Source organism: Lepidochelys olivacea, assembly GCF_965140295.1.
Source record: "Lepidochelys olivacea isolate rLepOli2 genome assembly, chromosome: 3".
NCBI classification, from domain to species: Eukaryota; Metazoa; Chordata; order Testudines; family Cheloniidae; genus Lepidochelys; species Lepidochelys olivacea.
In genome coordinates this window covers 211,475,296-211,494,298 of record NC_140413.1, presented here as the reverse complement: position 1 = coordinate 211,494,298, position 19,003 = coordinate 211,475,296, and the positions used below count along the sequence as shown (strand labels likewise).

The 19,003-nt window shown below is 45.1% G+C and overlaps 1 protein-coding gene across 4 annotated transcripts; it reads left to right on the top strand.

Annotated features, from left to right (window-relative positions):
* Window positions 1-1,477: 1,477 nt before the first annotated feature.
* LOC311518112 (uncharacterized protein) lies at window positions 1,478-18,310 on the top strand. 4 transcript variants are annotated; one of them, XM_084623579.1, is made up of 10 exons: window positions 1,478-1,719; window positions 7,291-7,471; window positions 8,881-9,057; window positions 9,927-10,001; window positions 10,085-10,186; window positions 10,835-10,888; window positions 13,917-13,961; window positions 14,585-14,620; window positions 15,446-15,480; window positions 16,460-18,310. In XM_084623579.1, the coding sequence occupies exons 1-9, from the start codon at window positions 1,506-1,508 to the stop codon at window positions 15,459-15,461; spliced, it is 900 nt and encodes a 299-aa protein (XP_084479705.1). In that variant the 5' UTR covers window positions 1,478-1,505; the 3' UTR covers window positions 15,462-15,480; window positions 16,460-18,310. The 4 variants fall into 4 exon arrangements, with proteins under 4 accessions (XP_084479705.1, XP_084479707.1, XP_084479706.1 ...); XM_084623581.1 differs by lacking the exon at window positions 13,917-13,961; XM_084623578.1 differs by lacking the exon at window positions 15,446-15,480 and having other exon boundaries at window positions 1,485-1,719.
* The last annotated feature ends 693 nt before the right edge of the window (window positions 18,311-19,003 follow it).

Sequence of the window (19,003 nt, the reverse complement as noted above, 5' to 3'; positions counted from 1 at the left end):
TGGCTTAATAATCATGAGTTTTGGGGGTTTTTAAAGTTATCTCAATAAAAATAACCTATTTTATTGAGATCTACTCATGAAAAGGGCTATATAAGAGCTAGATGATATTGTTTGCTTTCTGCATATGGGTCACATTTACAAATGTTTCTCTGTAACTATGAGAGCTAGACGCACACTTTTTTTTTAATTAAAAAGCTGAGATTCTTCCCTAATCACCTGCCTCCAGGAGCTGGGTATTTAAGGAAAACCTCAAATATTATGAGCAGCAATACTGAATATGGTACTTGATTTTTGATGGGAAGTCAGTCATTATTCTCTCTCAATTTCTGTGCGTCTGAATAAGATGCGAGTTCCCAGCAGCGTGCACAGGAATAAAAAATGTCTGTGCTCCCCGTGGCCGGAGCCCAGAGGAGCTAGCTCTCCCTCCCTCCTCTCACAGCTCTGGAGGAGCTGCCATTTCCTACCCTTGCTGTGCAGCCCCAGGCCGGAGGAGGATGCTCTCCCCTGCCCCAGAGTTCTGTGCCCCTGACGGGGGGGGGGGGGCTGTACCCCTGCTTACCCCCCCCCCTGCACACTCCTGTTTTGGTATGGTTAGGACCGCCACTTCCCAGACAAGGTCCTGAAAAGATGCACATGCTTAACTTTACAGCCATGAGTAATCCCACAGTACAACTGTCGCTCAGCGGGGTGAAAACCCCCCGCCCTTAGCGATGCCCTTCAGCCGACCTACCCCTGGAGGTGTGGACAGCAGCAGGCCGAGGGGAGAAGATTATCAAGGCCCAGTAACGTTATATGAGTCACACTAAATCCCACGACCCCGGCCCCCGCTCCCGCCCTAGGGAACCGCCCCTCTAGGGCTTTAGGCGCAGCCCCTCACCCGGGGGCCCTGTCCAGCCCCGCCCCACAACCCGCGGCACTAGGGCCCCGCCCCCTGGGGCTACAGGCCCCGCCCCACCACCCCCTTTCCCCCCGCTGCACTGGGGCCCCGCCCCCTGGGGCTACAGGTCCCGCCCCCCGCGGCACTAGGGCCACGCCCCTTGTGGCTACAGGCCCCGCCCCACCACCCCCTTCCCTCCCGCTGCACTGGGGCCCCGCCCTCTGGGGCTACAGGCCCCGCCCCACCACCCCCTTCCCCCTCGCTGCACTGGGGCCCCGCCCTCTGGGGCTACAGGCCCCGCCCCACCACCCCCTTCCCCCCCGCTGCACCAGGGCCCCGCCCCCTGGGGCTATAGGCCCCGCCCCACCACCCCCTTCCCCCCCCGCTGCACTGGGGCCCCGCCCTCTGGGGCTACAGGCCCCGCCCCACCACCCCCTTCCCCCCCGCTGCACTGGGGCCCCGCCCTCTGGGGCTACAGGCCCCGCCCCACCACCCCCTTCCCCCTCGCTGCACTGGGGCCCTGCCCCCAGAGGGGCTCTTCAGGGGCCTGGCCCCCACCCTTGCGGCGCGGCCCGTGACAGCCCGGGCCGGAAGTTCTGGGCGCTCGCCCGCCGCCGCCTTCGAGAACATGGCGGACGGCACGACGGCGCGTTGCCATAGAAACCAAGCTTCCACTTCCCGCTTTGCCTCAGCCGGCGCGCAGAAACGGGCGGGGGGAGTGCCGTGCGCATGCGCGAGAGCAGTCGCTCCTTTAGGGGCTCCCGGCGCATGCGCGCGAACGGCCCGGCGCGGAGCTACGGCCGGAGCCGCGGCGATGTCTCGCTACGGGCGCTATGGCGGCGGTAGGTGCCGGGCTGGCTGTGGAGGGGCCGCCCCCGCCTTTCCGCTCCTCGGGGGAGTGGCCTGCGCGGGGGTCGCTGGGGCGGCGCCATTTTGCGCAGGTCGGGCGCGCGCCGGGCCAGGGCCGCGGCTCCCCGCGCGTAGGGGCGGTGCGGGGCCGGGCTGTGGCGGGAGCGCCGGGCTGCGGGAGGGGTGCGGGGGAGCGAAACGGACGCGGCGTCAACAACCATGGCGGCGCCTCAGAGCGGGGCGGGGCCTGTCCGCGAGCGCCGGCGCGCGCAGCGCCTCCCTCTGGGCGCCTCGGGGGGGGAGGGGCGCCCCCGGCTGCCAGGGAGCATGCGCGTGCGAGCCGGGGGGGGGCTGGGCGCACGCGGCTGCAGAGGCGAGTCCCGCGGGGGGGGGGTTGCAGAGGGGTCTTCCCCCCCCCCCCCCCGCAGGGTTGTACCGCTCAGCAGCCGTTGCCCGGGGCCGGATCCTCCCCCCGGTCAGGGCGGCCCCTGCTGCAGGGAGGTTCGGGTGGCACCTGGGCCTAGTCGCTGCCCCCCCCACCGTGCTAAGGGGGGGTTCCCTTTTAGTGTTGGCGAGAAACCCCCCTCAGCTGGGGGGTCTGCGTAAAGCTGTGCGCACCCCGGGGGTTGAGGCGTGTTCTGGGTGTAAATTCCTGCCTTCCACTTCATTTTAAAGGTGACGTATTACTCTGAGCACGGCCTTGAGCTGGTGCCTATTTAAGCGCAAATAATCATTGGGGAAACCCCTAACCCCAATATTTCGAATCACCTCTCCCTGTTCCTCCTACAGCACTGCGTTTGTAGGGTGGCATTAGCCCTTCGCTCTTTCAAAGAAGGGGGGGGGAGGGAGAAGGGGGAAATTCAGAACTAAGTTTATTCTTTAGGATCCTGTGACATCAAGGCTGACAGATTTCCTGGGTTGGTATCAGAGCTTCTTCAGTTTCCTTTAATCCACCCATGGGGATTGCATTCGTCAGGGGCCGTTTTGCCACTTTCTCCAGGACCCTTATGCTTTTTCAGATCAACAGTTGTGTGGAACCTGGTTCCACAATATTCACTACAGGCCAGATTTGCAAAGGTTGAAAGCCCCTAGATGCTTTTGAGAATCTCACTATTTTCCTAAATACCTTTAAAAAAAAACCACAAACACACTTTGGCCCTCAGGGCACTGTACTATCTTGTATGAAATAATTCTCAAAGGAAAATTTCCGCTTTTTAAAAAAAGTTAAGAATACAACCCCAAGACAGACAAGTATTCAAACATCATGAGTCATACAGCCACAAAAGTAATGAAATTAAAAATAGGGGTTATTTTAATTTGCCTTTTTGTTTGAGGTAAGGCACACTAGTTTTATACTTTTTCCTGTTGCCTCTCCCAAAAAATTCATATCTAGAACAGTTGTACATTCCTGTAACATTAAATACAGTTTTGGACATCCAGTAATGAGATATCCTCCCCCCTTATTGAAAGCACTTCAAAAAATTCCTTATTTCTCCAAGTAATTCCCCATTCTGCAAATGCTGAAATGCACACTTTCCTCATTATTTCATTTGTTGCATGCATAAATGTTGTTTTCTACTGCATTGTTTATATTTCTGATAGCATTTTTTAATTTCATAGCCTTCTGTATGCTACATTTCAGAGATGTTCTTCATTCTGACAATTTTAATGTTCTGCCAGAAATGAAGGCTTTTTTAAAAAAAGCCATTACTCTTTTGTATTGGTTGTCTTTTGGTTAAATTAGAATGCTGTGTCTCCAGTAGGTTTTTGGAGAGGATAGCTAATCTGTTTAAAAAACCCTAAAACCCCAAACTTAAAAACCCACATTTGTAACAATGAGGGTACAGACTTTGATTCTGGCTAGGCTGTTAAATTAAACATTCATAGTTTGACAGATACCAATTGTGTGGTTAGTTCTGCTTCTTTGCCATCAGAGGTACTTGCGTCTATAGGTCTTCAGCTCTCCATTTGTGTGGGTGTCATGGAAAACCAGATAATTCCTTTAGTTCAAAATGCTTTAATAGTTTGCCTCAATTTGCCTTATTGGCTTTTATTAAGGGAATGTCTAGAGGGTGTGAAATTAGTGTGTGTATATATATCCTGTGTGAATGTTTTCACTCAAAAGTAAAGTGGCCAGTGTTAACTGTCGCAATCAAAGATGCTTGCAGGAGTCCTTCCCCAACAAGCTATTAATAATCAGACTGTTGGCTGGTTTTGAATAGTTAAAATTTGAACCAGTCCAGGTTTAGCCACATTTTGTATCTAAAGAGTAGGCGTGTAGTACTGGAATACTTGTCTTAATTTACAGAAAAGCCTTTGCACTATTTCAGTGGTATCAATTTAAGTCTGATAAGCCACTTAAATTTTAACCTTAACATTTCAGGTGACCTTGCTCTTCCTTTCTGTCCTGTGCTGATCAGGGCATCTTTCATGAGCTGGAGAATGAAGGCCTGATAGCATTGTGCTAGGTGATGCTGTGCATGCAGAGAGTGGTGGCATACGTGTACAGTGATTCCATATCTGAGCAATGCATGTAAAGTGGTGGTACTATTATCCCATTAGAATTAGCCAATTGGTTCACATGTTTAGTGCTTTAACGGTGAAGATTCCTCTTTAATTTCTGCCTCTACCTGCTTGCTATCCAACTATAAACCATATCTTATCCCAGGAAAGTTTTCAACAATACTGCATACACATACAAATGTCTTACATTATGATGGTAATATTAATGAGTCTATTACTGTGGTTGCCCTCATCCCTTTGTGGGTCAGTATGATATTTTTGTTGCATCCTTTCAGCTAACATAGATGTTGTGTCTTAGCACCTGTACAGAATGCAGAGTTGATCACCTGGCCAGAATCATCCTTAAATAGAGTGGAAGCGTAAGGGATTGGAGGCTGTTTTATAGCACCCTCTTCCAGTTGGGTGTAGACTTGCTCAGATAGCCCCTTCCCTGGGGGAATTCTGCCTGGAACCATCTCAGAGCCCCGGGAGGTAGTTTCTAGCAGGGTTAGTTGTGGTTTCTTTCTGTTATTTCAAATCTCCTCAACAAAACAAGATCTAAACTTCAAGTCTATCCTTCACACCCATAAGTTCTTCAACCCAAAAGTTCCTGGTTCTTACCTCAGAGCCTTTGTGATAAAAGGATTTACCCACAGTTTGCCGTCTATCCACTTGTTCCTTAGCATAGTTGTTCTAGCCTCTGGCTGGTATTACAGCTCCTCTGTTCTAGGAGCTGCTCTTCCTTTTATGAGGATCAACCAGCCACAGGTGTTTTTCCCAGGTGCAGTGAGTGGGGCTAATCAGCCAGTTGCTGGCCTCCAATTTGTCAAGGTCCTTTTGAATTCTACTCCTGTTCTCCAAAGTGCTGGCAACCCCTCCCAGTTTGCTGTCATCAGCACATTTTATGAGCCTAATCTCCAATTCATTATCCAAGTAATTAAGGAAAATATTGAATAGTACTGGACCCAGGATTGACCTTTGCAAGTCCACACTAGATATACCCTCCCAATTTGACCATTGATAATTATTCTTTGAGTATCATCTTTAACCTGTTATGCCCTTGCCTTATAGTAGTTTCATTTAGAACATATTTCCCTAGTTTTCTTATGAGAATGTCGTGTGGGACTGTGTCAGAAGCCTTACTAAAATCAAGATATGTCACATCTACTGCTTCCCCCCATCCAGTTAGACAGTAATCCTACCAGAGAAGGAAATCAGGTTTATTTGGCATGATTTGTTCTTGACAGGTCCATGTTGGCTATTCCTTATAACCCCCTATATCCTCTAGGTTTTAACCAATGGACTGTTTAATAATTATTTCCAGTATCTTTCTCGGTATCAAAGTTCAGCTGACTGGCCTGTAATTCCTGGGTCCTCTTTTTCCTCTATAAAGAGATTCACAAAGATTTAGGTGCCTGTGTCCCAATTTTAAGTTCCACTGAAATTCCCAAAAATCTCACCAAACCCTTTAAGCACTCGGTTTTTATATTCTAAGGGTAAAAGTTCCTTAGGTGCCTAAGTGTCTACTTTTAAGCATGCACACTGCTGCCTTACTCTAGGCATCTGGTTACCTGTATCCCACCCAAGACGCAGAGCAATTCACAAACCAGGGAAGATGGTGGGAGGCAATGCTTATTTTGCATGTGGGCCTGATCCTGTGGTTGTGCTCAGAGGCTGCCTATTAGATGTGGTTACCATTGACCTTATCACTTCTAGCCTAGTGGTTAGTACACTTGCCTGGGATGTGGGGTACCCAAGTTCATTTTCCCTTAGGCAGAAGGGAGGAAAAATTATTTGAACAGTGTTTCCCACATCTCAGCTGAGTGCTCTAACCAAGTAGTTCTCAACCAGGGGGTATACTCATCTAGGTATTTGCCTAGTTTTACAACAGGCCACGGAAAAAGCACTAGTGAAGTCAGTGCAAACTAAAATTTCATACAGACAATGACTTGTTTATACTGCTTTATACACTGAAATGTAAGGACAATATTTATATTCCAGTTGATTTATTTTATAATTATATGGTAAAAATGAGAAAGTCAGCACTATTTCAGTAATAGTGAGCTGTGATACTTTTGTATTTTTATTTGATTTTTGTAGGCAAATAATTTTTAAGTGAGGTGAAACTTGGGGATACACAAGACAAATCAGATGCCTGAAAGGAGTACAGTTGTCTGGAAAGGTTGAAAGCCACTGCTCTAACCCCTGATCATGCTGCCTTCTTTGTGTCTGTAGTAATTTGCCCCACACCCCTGCCACACTAGTACATATGCCAATTTTTAAAACATCAACATGCAACTCTCACTAAATATTAAAAACAGTATGGCATCGATTCAGACAGAGCCATGGAAGTATATAGTAATGTAAATTTTAAGTGAGATACTGCTTACTTGCATCACGCTGTTGTAACTAATGTGATAGGTGCACCTGTTCTTTGGAGCAGAACAATTCCATCCTGGGTTGGACACTTGAGACAACTCTCTGGAGATCCCTTTCTACCTTCAGTTAAATGTGCACACCCCATCGTAGCAAACAGATTAATGTACAGATGGCAACAACTTTGGATAATGCTGTGCAAGCTAAACAGAAATCTGTCAAGCGCACAGCGCCATCTAGAGTCAAGGGCACAGCGCCGTCTGAGGACCTGACATGTCTGGAGGAATCCGCTTTGCTAGTTGTTCATTGCTGTGGGTAAAATGTGTGCAGTTATTTTTTTCCCCATAAAGCGTCTCAACCCCCCATATCCCCGAATACATTCTGCGCCCACCAGTTTGACGGGGACAGGGAAGGTGAGAGGTAGAAAGTTGTGATGGGTCTACCCCATCTGTCATAATTTGCTACCTGGGATGGGAGTATGGGAAAGTCAGAGGCAGCAGATTGTGACAGGGCAGCAAAAAGAACACCTAGATGTCAGTAACTTCTGCCAGTAGCAAATTGTGATGATCAGCAGTTTGTAACTTTACACCAGCCGCCTTGCTTAACTGGGGCGACCCTGCAGGTCTTGGGGGAGGGAGGGAAAGGGCTACTCAGTTACTCAACGATTGTGTGATTTGCTCTTGCAGAGACCAAGGTGTACGTGGGGAACCTGGGCACTGGGGCCGGGAAGGGAGAACTGGAGCGAGCCTTCAGCTACTATGGCCCCCTGCGCACTGTGTGGATCGCGCGGAACCCGCCGGGCTTCGCCTTTGTGGAGTTTGAAGACCCAAGAGATGCTGAAGACGCAGTTCGCGGTTTGGATGGAAAGTACGAATGTATTGTATTTCTGGTGGCCTTAACTTCTTACTAAGGATGTGTCTGACCTATAAGTGCTACAGCAGCATTGCCACCGTCCCGCTGTAGTGTAGACACTTGCTGCTGCAGGGATGGAAACAGTATCTCCATCACTGCAGTAAATCCAGCACTTGAGAGACAAGGACGGTAGAATTTTTCCATAAACCTCATGGTGTCTACTAGGGATGTAAATATCATTTTAAAAAATACCCATTTAAGCAACTAAAAATTTTATCGGTTAACTGTTTAATATTTTACATCCCCAGTTCGCACCCCGTCATATTCCCCCCCTCCCCGCCCCACACACTGTCATGGCGATGGGAGGTGGGGGGAGAGGGAGAGACCATCACGTAATCTGGGAGTATTATGGTGGCAGGGAGAACCTGTCAAGTGACTGGGAGGTGTCATGGCAACACCAGTCTCCCCTCTCACGTGGTCTGGTCTCCCTTGGTGCATTGCGGGACTTTGGCTAGTTCCGGTCACGTTCCCCTTGCTTCCCAGCTTCCTGGCCACCCCATGGGCCAGGCCAGGAGGTGGCGAGAACTCCCTAGTAGCGGCACTGCCAGACTTAGTGCCCAGCGCCACCTGCCCCCTCAGCCCGCCGCACCCACATCACGTGGCAGCAGTGAGTGGCGCCCTGAGTAGCCGCCCACACAGTAGGGGTCTGGACGGTGTCCAGGGCCTCCGCATAGTCTCCCAAGATGGTGAGGGGTCTCTCGAGGGGCTGGGCCAACGGGGGGTGGTGGCTGCTCCCCAGGCAGGGGGCCCATGTTTGTGTGGAAGAGCATGTGCGCGGCTGGGGTTGCTGTGCTGGCTCCTGGTGGGGAGTGAGGCACCCAACCCTGGGAACCGGCATTGATAGCCCGAGAGCACAACGCGTTTCATCCGCCCCCGCTCCCTGGTGTTACGGGCTCTCGAGCCATCACCGTGCAAGGGCAGCCTGGCTTGTCCTGCCTGGGCGCTGCCACTGAGTGGGGAGCAGGAGGAGGATAGGGAAGAGGCGGATTTGTTAATGCACATGGTGTGCTCGCACGTGGGGGCAGGGGCAATCTGTTTTAAATGTAAACTGCAATATAGTAACGGTAAAACTAATATCGGTTAACCATTTGATCGTTTAATATTTCACATCCCTAGTGTCTACAACAGGGCTTGTGTAGGCTTAACTACATCTCTCAGGTGAGAATTTTTCAGAACCCTGAGCGACATAACTAGGTTGACCGAAGTGTTAGGTGTAGACCAGAGCTTAAAAGATGTACTTTTTTACAGAAATGGGATTCTCAAATTTTAGTGATTCTTTAGAGATTGGCTTTCTTATTTAATAGGCATTAGATAAGGAAAAATACCAGATTATTAATTGATATTTTGCATATATCAAATTACAGGGTGATTTGTGGCTCCAGAGTGAGAGTTGAGCTGTCAACAGGCATGCCCCGTCGCTCCCGCTACGATAGACCTCCTGCGCGGCGACCATTTGATCCTAATGACCGATGTTATGAATGTGGCGAGAAAGGCCATTATGCTTATGACTGTCATCGCTATAGTCGTCGACGGAGGAGCAGGTATGCGTGTGAAAGGAGTGATTGGTTCTTTTCACCAATTACTGGTGTAGTCATTAGCCAAGGAGAGAATGTTATGCCAGTTTAATTTAACTTTAATGCTGTAATTATACAGGTATATATTACAATTTGTTATTTCATATAAATGTTAATATATTAATAATCAACCTGGTCAAAACCTTTCAGGTTTCTTCGTTTGAGTCAGTCGCCTTGATTCAGAATGTCACGAGCCTTAAGATATCATGCTGAGGCGCCTTGCAAAATCCGACAATTAAGATCCTCCTAGACCTTGAGGTGATCAGCATAAGAGGCCAGATCCCCTCGAGCCATCTACACCTAGCTTCACCATATTCTTTAAAGGGCAGAAAATTTGAGACGGTGATCGCCGTAACAGTAAATTTGGCTTTCAATTGGGGCCCCCCCCCTCCGGTTTAGAAAGAGGAACACCAGATTGACCACATTCCCACCTAGAAAAATCTTCTTGCGTCAATCAAGCCTCACCCTGGCTCATTTGGCTGTCAGTTTGATCGTCGTTAGATTGAAGAGAACACCTAGATGCAGCGATCGGCTATAGATACTTCTAGATCGTCTAGATCTGCTAGACCTTGGGCCAAAGAGGGTCGACCTGCAAACTTGCAAGGTTTATTTTAAATACACATTACAGTGTTTTATATTATAATGTAATTCTAAATGTAATTCAGCTTAACATCTTTTCTAGGTAGTAAAAATACTCAAAACAAATAGGCCCTGAGTTTTTTCCAACTGACAGACACTAATTTTTAGTTGTCTGAAATTTTGACTTCAGCAGAGGCTCAAGTGCACTAATTGCTAAAGTTCTTTTCTAATACTTATTTTTTCTAACCTAACATTAGGTCACGGTCTAGATCTCATTCAAGGTCCAGAGGAAGAAGGTATTCTCGGTCACGCAGCCGAAGCCGTGGTAGGAGGTGCGTTTCAGACTGTCTTGTGCTTCCCTTTTTTAAGAGAAATCAAACATTGCATAATTATATTTTTAAATTTTTCCCTGCAGGTCCAGGTCAGCTTCCCTTCGCAGATCCAGATCTGTCTCTCCTCGTAGATCTAGATCAGCCTCACCCCGCAGGTCCCGGTCGGGTTCTTTAAAAAGATCAAGGTAATTGTTATTATGCACAATGACTACCAGATAATGTTTTTATTAAGGTGGTAGATTCAGAACATATTTGTGGGAAGTGTAACTTTACGTGTTTGCAGAGCAGACTCTTTGAAAAGGGCCTGACAACCCTCAAGACCGAACTATAATTCCTTTAAAAGGGCTATTGGGGAATACATTAACTTTAGTTCCTCTTGAACTAAAGTAGATAGTGAAAAAATAGTTTTCTGAGGGCTTGTTTACACAGAGCAGAAATGTGCAGTACTGCGATGTGATCTCTAAAGAGCATTAATATGCTTGTGCGTTAATTGGTCTGGGTAGACCCTGCTGGTGCGCACAAAGGTTCACTGGTGTGCTTTAACATAGTGCTGTTTCAAACAAAAACGGGCTACACAGACATATTTATGTGCAGCACATTACCCCACCATTTAGGCAAGCACTGAGCTTTTGGGACTACATGGTTAAACCTATAGCCTTATTCTGTGTAAGCTAGGTGTCTGTTCTGATTGTCCTATGCACCCTGTAGGTCCTGTGATCTTGACAGTTACCTTAGCACCAATCGGCAACAAGGCTACTTTGATAGGTGACTTTAATACTTAATACTTTCTCCTGGAGTTTGATTGGTTTTTATTAGTTTCTTTTCAAACTTAGATCTAGATCCAGATCACGTTCAAGATCCAGGTCCGTTACATGGCCAAGAAGCAGGTAAGATCTTTGACAGAATTGATTAAAGCAACTAACTAATAGCTGCAGGCTGAATTAACTTGTGGTCAAATGTATTAGTTTTTTTCAATTCTAAGTAAATGCTGGGTGCTGTCTAAACTGTTTTTCCAGCAAGTTTGGGGTATGAAGTATTCTAAAACTGTACATCATAGTCTTATTTATAATATATTTTATTACTTTACCTGCAGTTTTACAGGACACCTTAAGTCTAGAGCTGTGATGGTGAACAATAGGCAAACCTTCGGTACATAAACCACTTTTGACTAATATGCATGTATGCCAGTTAATATGTATGAGAAACACATAAGTCACCTAAAACTGAAGTAAGTCCTAGTACTTAAATGCACCTTGCCCATTTGAGATCATAATTCCTTCCTGCTTCTAACCTGCAGGAAGTCAAAGTGTACTGTTGTGCTACTCCTTAAAGCATTCCTCTCCCAAGGGTTCTCCATGCCAGATTCTCGGTATTCTGTAGCATCCTGGGTATGTGTCTGGGACAAGTGCATGAAAGACTCACTAGTGCCCAAATTCTTGGTTACTGCTGATTCAGACTGTCTGAATGCTGATCTCTGAACGGTACAGGGCAGCAATTGTCAGTTGTGGTAGCTGAATTAGATTAAAAGGTGGCATAATAGCATGGAGGATTGTTTTGTACAGAACGGATCATAGGAATTAAATGTCTCAAACCAGATTTAAAGAATTGTGTGTAAAATGTTTCATGCCTGAGTTCTCATTCATACTTCTGTAATGAGTAGGTCTAAGCTGCAGTCCGTGCATGGGTGTGCGATGGACAGCAAAGCTGGCATTCGTGGACCAGGTCTCCTGCTGTCTGTTATGTAAAGATAGAATTAAAATTTAGGATTACGGATGATGCTGTTCCATTCTCTGCTCTTGACTACATCCGTTGGTTTTGCTCCCTCTCTCGAAGGGCTGCAGAATTAATGACGAGCTCTCTCCTAGCTGCATCTCTTCCATTTCTTCTAGCAGCAACAGTAGTTCCTGCTGTTTGGGGTGGGGTTGTGGGGCATGCCTAGAGAAAGTAAAGGAAGCATTCTTTTCATCGTCATTGAATCTGCCCAGACTTTAATTGGCATATGCCAGTGATGTGCAGAGAACAACTAATCAAGCTCAATTTACGTGTCAGCGAGGGAGACTCTTGAATAACCCTGCATACCATTGTCTACTGAATTTTAGCACTGGGATTGTGTTCTTGGAGTCAGCAGTTTGTTCTCAGATGAAGAGATTACACCTAGAATTCCCATTTTAACATTAAACTTATTCACAGCATACCTGTTTCACTGTAAGTGTGCAGTTAAGTGGCCATTTCAGGACTCGAGTAACTGAAAAGTAGTGAAGCGTTGATATTGTTCACTGTGCATGGTTTCAGAATATTCACTATTATACTTTCAAGTAAGCAGACGATTCTCATGGCTTCTTTACAGAAGAACAAAGGGAAGGCTTGGCATTAGAGCTATAAAAGTTCTAGAACCAGTTAAACATTCTCATCCTGCTGCTAGTTTTAAAATGTCACAAAATCACACAGCAGCTTTTTTCTGATGGTGGTTATATTAAGGAGGCACTGCTCTCATGCTAATTCTTGTTGTTGAAAGATTTTCTGAGCAAAGAAAATGGCACAAGTGTTGCCATACCACAGAAATAGTTGGGGGGAATCAAACACAAATGAATATGAGTGAGCAACTTATATCTGCCTTGAAAACATGCTGGTATATCTCATTACACGAGTATTGATGCATGCTCCTGGGAATGGTCAGCAGTCACTGCAAGATGTGCATCACATGAGATGGAATGCAGAAACTAACTGCTGACACTACTGGGAATTGCTATAAGTAAAGAATATCAGTGCCCTGTTTCAAGGTTTCTGCTTCTGAAAATACCTGGAAGTGGCAACCCTAGTAAAGTTCAGAGTATGGTTTACTGTAGCAGGCTTCATGCATTATCTTCATAAACTAATTGGCCACATGAGTGAAATTTCATTGTCTTGTGTGTCAAGAAAGTCTATGCAAAAGCAATTGAGCAACACTTGGTGTGGTGAAGCTGGTAAGGAAGGAAGATTGTGAATTTCTTGATCATAGTGACTTTAGATGATTGAGAGCTCTAGATTCTTACAAGAATTAATATTAGGACTGAGGTACAGCAGTGTCACTTGGCTAAGGCAGTATTTGTTTCAAAGAAACCAAGTTCTTGGTTCAGAAAGGACATTAAGGGGTGCAGTGGTTGAATGACTTGATGTGTTCTTCTGACTGAACTCAATGTAATAGTTCAAGGTTTACCTAAACATAGTGATCACAATCCTGACAACATCAAAGCTTATGAAATGCTGAAATAGTTGAGGAAAGGCTTGAATACTGGAAAACTAAAATACTATTTGTTGATTAAACTATCTAGAAAATGAAAATTAATCTACTTTTATGGACAACATTGGTAACATTGAGGTGCACTTCAAACTTGTTCCAATGTAGCTGACACCTTTGGAAGTCTTTTCAGAACAGTTAACTTTTCATAGCTAGAAAACATGTCACACTTTCAGCAGACACTTTTAACCAAGGTTGAAGATTTCAAGTGGCGAAGGTGTTAACATTGAAATGATGATGGTTGAGTTGCAGGAGAGTACTGTCTGGAAAACAGCTTGGCTTTTAGGTGGAAGCTCCCGATGGAATCTTGCCAGTTTGGAATACAGCACTCAATTGTTTTTGTGAAAATACTAGTCATAGCTTCGATTGGACAATGTACTCATATGAACTGTCTCAAGTAATGTCTAGAATAGGTTGATGAATGATGACTGCGGCATGTGTGGCACTGAATTAAAAAGCTGTCTTCTGAAACTTAACTGCAAAAGCCCCCCACACGGATGGATTTCTGCCTGTTGGTTACTAGCCCTCCACAGTTTTCTTGGCACGTGGTATGAATTTCATTATCACTGGTTTAGGTAACGTCACTGTACATACATCCCACTTGTGCCTTGCTGAGCCTTATTTCTCTCCCATTGTAGGTCTGGGTCCCATGGTAGATCTAAATCTGGCTCACCTGCTAAAAGGTGAGCATGTAATGCTGAAACCTGCACTAGACCTTTTAGTAGTCAGTATTGCTTCGTCATGATTCACAAAGCCCTTTGCTTGGACCAATATTTCACTTGTATTTGAAGGATGTTATTGCTTAGTTTTAATAGTTGGGATTTTTACTTCAAAGGTCATGAATATTTAGTGAGTTTTCTATTTCAAACATAACTGTGGCTAGAAAATATTTTCTTTGCAGGTGTCTGTGGGGGAAGGCAGGGAAATTTCCCTAGCCCATCTTTTTGTTTTAACCATTTCGTTTCCACCACAGTACTGATTCCTCTTACTTCAACTTGTTCCTCTCCTCCACCCCTATATCACGGAAGTGTTATGACAGTTAAGAAAAATTGTTCTTGAAACACCTAAAAGGGTTTGCTGCACAGTCATATCTAGCTCCAGCTCTAGTAGGGATGGTGAGGATTAATTTGATGCCCCTACAAATCCTTGTAAAAGATTTTGGACGTGTTGTCAATGATACCTATATATAATGCTGACTAAGGTTCTGGAGATTTTCTCACTATTTTTAAGTACGGGAGAAATTGTTTTGTTATAATGTAATGTAACTTTATTAAGTTGTCACTTAGTATTTCTTTCTGTTTTGCAGCCGATCAAAGTCCAGATCCCCCTCTCCAAAGAGAAGGTAAGTTGAAACTTGCTACTAAAGACTGCTGGGTGTAGCACATATGACAGTGTTAGTCCTGTCATCACTACTGAAAAGTCAGCATTTGCCAACACTGAAGTTACCGGAACTTTTTCCTTTACTTAACTGTAAGCACTAAAAGGAATATTTTGGAGAGACTGGGCTTCCTTAATGCATATGACACTGATTACTAAAATGAGGCGCTCAGAAGAAAGTGGGAACATGGTGCACTATGAAGAGCTTGTCTTGGGCTATTTCTGTTGGACTTCCATCCTCTGTAAAGGTTTCATTGAACTGAGATCCATGCAAGAGGATAAGCAAAAATACATGAAACCTATGGGAAAATAGCCACAGGGAGAATCCATTTTAAACAGTCTGTTTAAAAACTCCAGTGACTGTAATGAGACTAACTTCTTTAGTAGAGGGTGCAGTGGCTACTTTTGGCTTAAGGTTAAACCTTCTTCAGAAGGACTGAACCCAGTTTCTCAAGGGATGTTTGTAGCCAGAGGAAAAATCTGAATAATACTAAGAATAGTGGGAAATGGAAATGGCTCAGAGTAAAGCTGGAAACAGATTAAATGTGTGAAACAAAACATAAACTAAAGACTTCTTGTAACAAACACCCATCTGGCTGAATGGACTCAAACTGCTGTCATCCTTGCTGCTGGCTCTACTTTAACAAATAGCTGCGCAGTCCGCTGTTCCTACATGGTAAGAGCAGGATAAAATTCTCTGCATTTCCCTTGTGTAGCCCAGATCGGTTCTTATTTGAACTTCTGTATGTTTTTATGTAATTAATCACTAGCCTTGTTTTTTCAATTTTAGTCTGAGCCATTTATAACCATTCTCCATTAACTCAGGTAAGTATGCTCTTCTGAACACTTGGAGACAGCTCTTCCAAGCTTGGTAAAAATCTCCTGAGGGAAGGAGTACATGGGAATGGGAGTCGCTTGTAACATGCCACACTGAGACCTTGTTTGTAGCCTTCCTTTTCCTCCTTACTCTGTTCTTTTCCTGCTGTTCTTTTGGACACTTTAGAAATGACTGTCAAATCTTGAAGGTGCATTGTTTATTAATTAAAAACTTTAAAATCCTACTAATGACTATAGCAAACTTGAGATTTCTTACATCCTTGAGGGTATCGTCTAACAGTGTATGTATGCAAGGTCTGTTTTAAAAGTACACCTCTACCTCAGTATAACGCGACCCGATATAACACAAATTCGGATATAACGCGGTAAAGCAGTGCTCTGGGCGGTGGGGTTGCACGCTCCGGTGGATCAGCACGTCCGCTTGTCTGGCTCCGACACGCCGCTCTGAGCGGCGTGTTAAGGGTGCTGGGCCGAGGCCAAGGGGTTGGATAAGGGGCAGAGAGTCTTGGGGGGCAGTCAGGGGACAGAGAGCAGGGGGAGTTGGATGGTTCGGAGGTTCTGGGGGCGGGGCGGTCAGGGGACGGGGAGCACGGGCATTGGAGTCCTGGGGGCCTGTCGGGATGGGGGTGTTGATAGGGGGTGGGACAGTTAGGGGACAGGGAGCGGGGGGAGGGGTTGGATGGGGCGGGGGTTCTGAGGAGTCAGTCAGGGGGCAGGAAGTGACTATTAATGGAAATGCTCGAGGCCAAAGCAAGTTCGATATAACACGGTTTCACCTATAACACGGTAAGGTTTTTTGGCTCCCGAGGACCGCGTTATATCGGGGTAGAGGTGTAAAACTAACTTGCTAAGCTGATCAGTGCTGGGAGGAAAGGGCTTTCTGGGTATGATGGGTGGTGTTGAATCTGCAGTTCCAGATGAATACTGAAGTTACTCCAACTGACTTCTGTTTTCTTTTCACTTTCAGTCGTTCACCGTCAGGAAGCCCTCGAAGAAGGAGTGCAAGTCCTGTAAGAATGGACTGAAATTTCAAAGTTAACCTTCTGGGAAGAACGTTATTTTGTTTACATTATTATAAGGGATTTTGTGGTGTCTTTGATGTAAATGGTAAGGGCTTAGTTCTAGAAGGGTATTTCAATCTGATTATTGGCATGGATTTTGATCTTTTAAATTCTGCAAAGTCACATCAGTAGACTAGTGCACAACTTGTTTTGTTGTATGTATTAACATCCTGTGATCTGAAAATGTGGGGCTCTTTTATTGACAAGTTTTTTTATTGAGGCATTGAAATAAAATGTGTATTTCTAACTAAAACCCTCCTTGTGGTGCCCTACTGCTTAACAAGAAAAAAGGTGGCTACCATTAGCCTACCCCAAACCAATCGTAATCATCCCAGTTTATTTTAAGTAGTCTCTAGTTATGTGAACTTGTTATTGATGTTAAATGGATGATAAAATTTTAAACACTGACTAAAAATGCTTGATCGCTCAGTTGCCATAACTTCCTGTAATACCATTTACATGAGCTCTCTATTCATTGTAATCTTTCAGTGTAGAGAGAGTATGAATTTCTAATGTCTAAAGTTTGTTTACAAAAAGTAAAGCCTTTCTTATCACAAAGCAGAAGGGCACAAGCACAGTATTTGCACTGCAGGTCACCTTTAAATAACGGTTCATGTCCCGAGAGAAAAGGCAGCTGGGTTGCTCTCTCTACAACAACCTATTTATGGTCAGTTAGTCTAACCTGAGAAAACCTGAATGAAACTGAGTGAAGTTGTGCAGTTGAGAACTGTTCTGCTACACTTTACAATCATAAAAGCAGCCTGTATGCTGGTAGACAAAACCTGTTTAGACATTGGTAAGATAAACTCTATAGCGCACACAGCAAAAATGTGGTTGAAGAGCTTAAAATGAATCTTATGTGAAACTTCTGAAAGCCTTGTTGGTCTGTAGGCAGGAGTTGCATGGGGATACGGCATTTCACGTTGAAACTGAGACTGGCTGTCCAGACAGGTCTTTCCTGATTGGCAAAAATAGGGTTAGACTGCCAGCATCCTTCTTAATAGATATTAAAAATCTCCAGGTTATATTTTTATTCTGGACTACTTTATGTAATGTTGCTAGATGTCAGTTTCAACATTTAAGAAGAACTGTTAGGGTTTTCTAAACATCCACCGAATTGGAAAGAGCAGACTTGTTTGGGCTCCTAATGAAATGGCTAATGGCAGATTAAAAGAAGTTATTAATGTAGTACCTTAAATAGCAAAATGACCTTTTGGACCAAAAGACAAATTTTGGGTAACCCATAATTTTCAGATAACAGACTTCTCATTTAATGTTAGACTCCACTTATGTCTGGTAGATGTTAAAACCCCTAAGTACTCCCTACACTCTGAAGATATTCCACTTGGCAGCTTTATTTCTGAAGTGTACTAGCCACTTTCCTAGCTTTGATGCCTAGTCTTGTTTTTTCTGGTGTCTAATTTCCATACATTCAGTGCATTGTTGCTTAGCAACAGAAGCATCCACTCCCAATCCTAATTATGCTGTGATTAATATTCTGCTAATATCCATAAAACCAGACTGCAAAATGAGGAGCAGGAAATGACAACATTCTCCTAGAATAATTTAGCAAATATACCCAGAAGCTGTTGCTTAGGATGACATTCATCAGTATAGACTGTCCGTTGTCTGGCAGTTTTACAGTATAACTAGTAAAAGTGCCACATGGAATGATGCTATTGCATTTAATGAGCGCTTTCTCTTCTGTACTGTTAAGACAAACCTACTCCACAATAAACACGCAGACTCTAAAATTATTGTATTGGTCCATCTCTTCTGTCTCTCCACTCCTCCAGAGCAGCACAGAAAACGGAGCAGCTGGGACTGCATTTCCTTAGGATTTAACAGTTTGGTGCACAGCTAACGGTCTGTCATGGGAGTACGTAAGGAATCAGGGTATATGCGGGCAGGACTGTTTCAAAGGGAAGGGTCCCTCCTTCTGTGGTAGGGGGCATAGTGCCCAAACAGTGGGCAGCGCAGACTGTAAAGGAGCTGTGGCCAGTGATGTGTTGCAATACAGTAAAAAGAACAAGGACTACTTGTGTAACCTTAGAAACTAACAAATTTATTTGGGCATAAGCTTTCGTGGGCTAAAACCCAAGTCATAGATGCATGGATGGAAAATACAGAAGGAAGATGTGTGTGTATATATATATATATAACAGTACACGAAAAGATGGGAGATGCCTTACCAAGTGGAGGGTCGAGACAATTCGATTAAAGTGGGGTATTATCAACAGTGCATCTCTTCCGCAAACAAAAACTGGCAAGTAGTGGAAAACCTTAAGAGCATCTGGTGGTGTGAGCAGCTGGAAATGATGCCAGTCTAGTTATTGCTATTAACAACCACAGCTGTTTAAGGGCTTGTGTACATGAAAAGTTGCATGGGTTTAAGATGTGTGAATTTAAATCTAGTCAGACCTGTGCAAACTCCTATGTGGATGCTCCTT

What these genes read in the sequence shown, in the direction of transcription:
- LOC311518112 (XM_084623578.1), top strand. Translation starts at nt 1,506, where the DNA reads ATGGCGGACGGCACGACGGCGCGTTGCCATAGAAACCAAGCTTCCACT. An exon ending in GTTCGCGGTTTGGATGGAAA is followed by an intron (nt 7,472 to 8,880) that starts GTACGAATGTAT and finishes ATCAAATTACAG; the next exon opens with GGTGATTTGTGGCTCCAGAG. An exon ending in TCCCCCTCTCCAAAGAGAAG is followed by an intron (nt 14,621 to 16,459) that starts GTAAGTTGAAAC and finishes TTTCACTTTCAG; the next exon opens with TCGTTCACCGTCAGGAAGCC.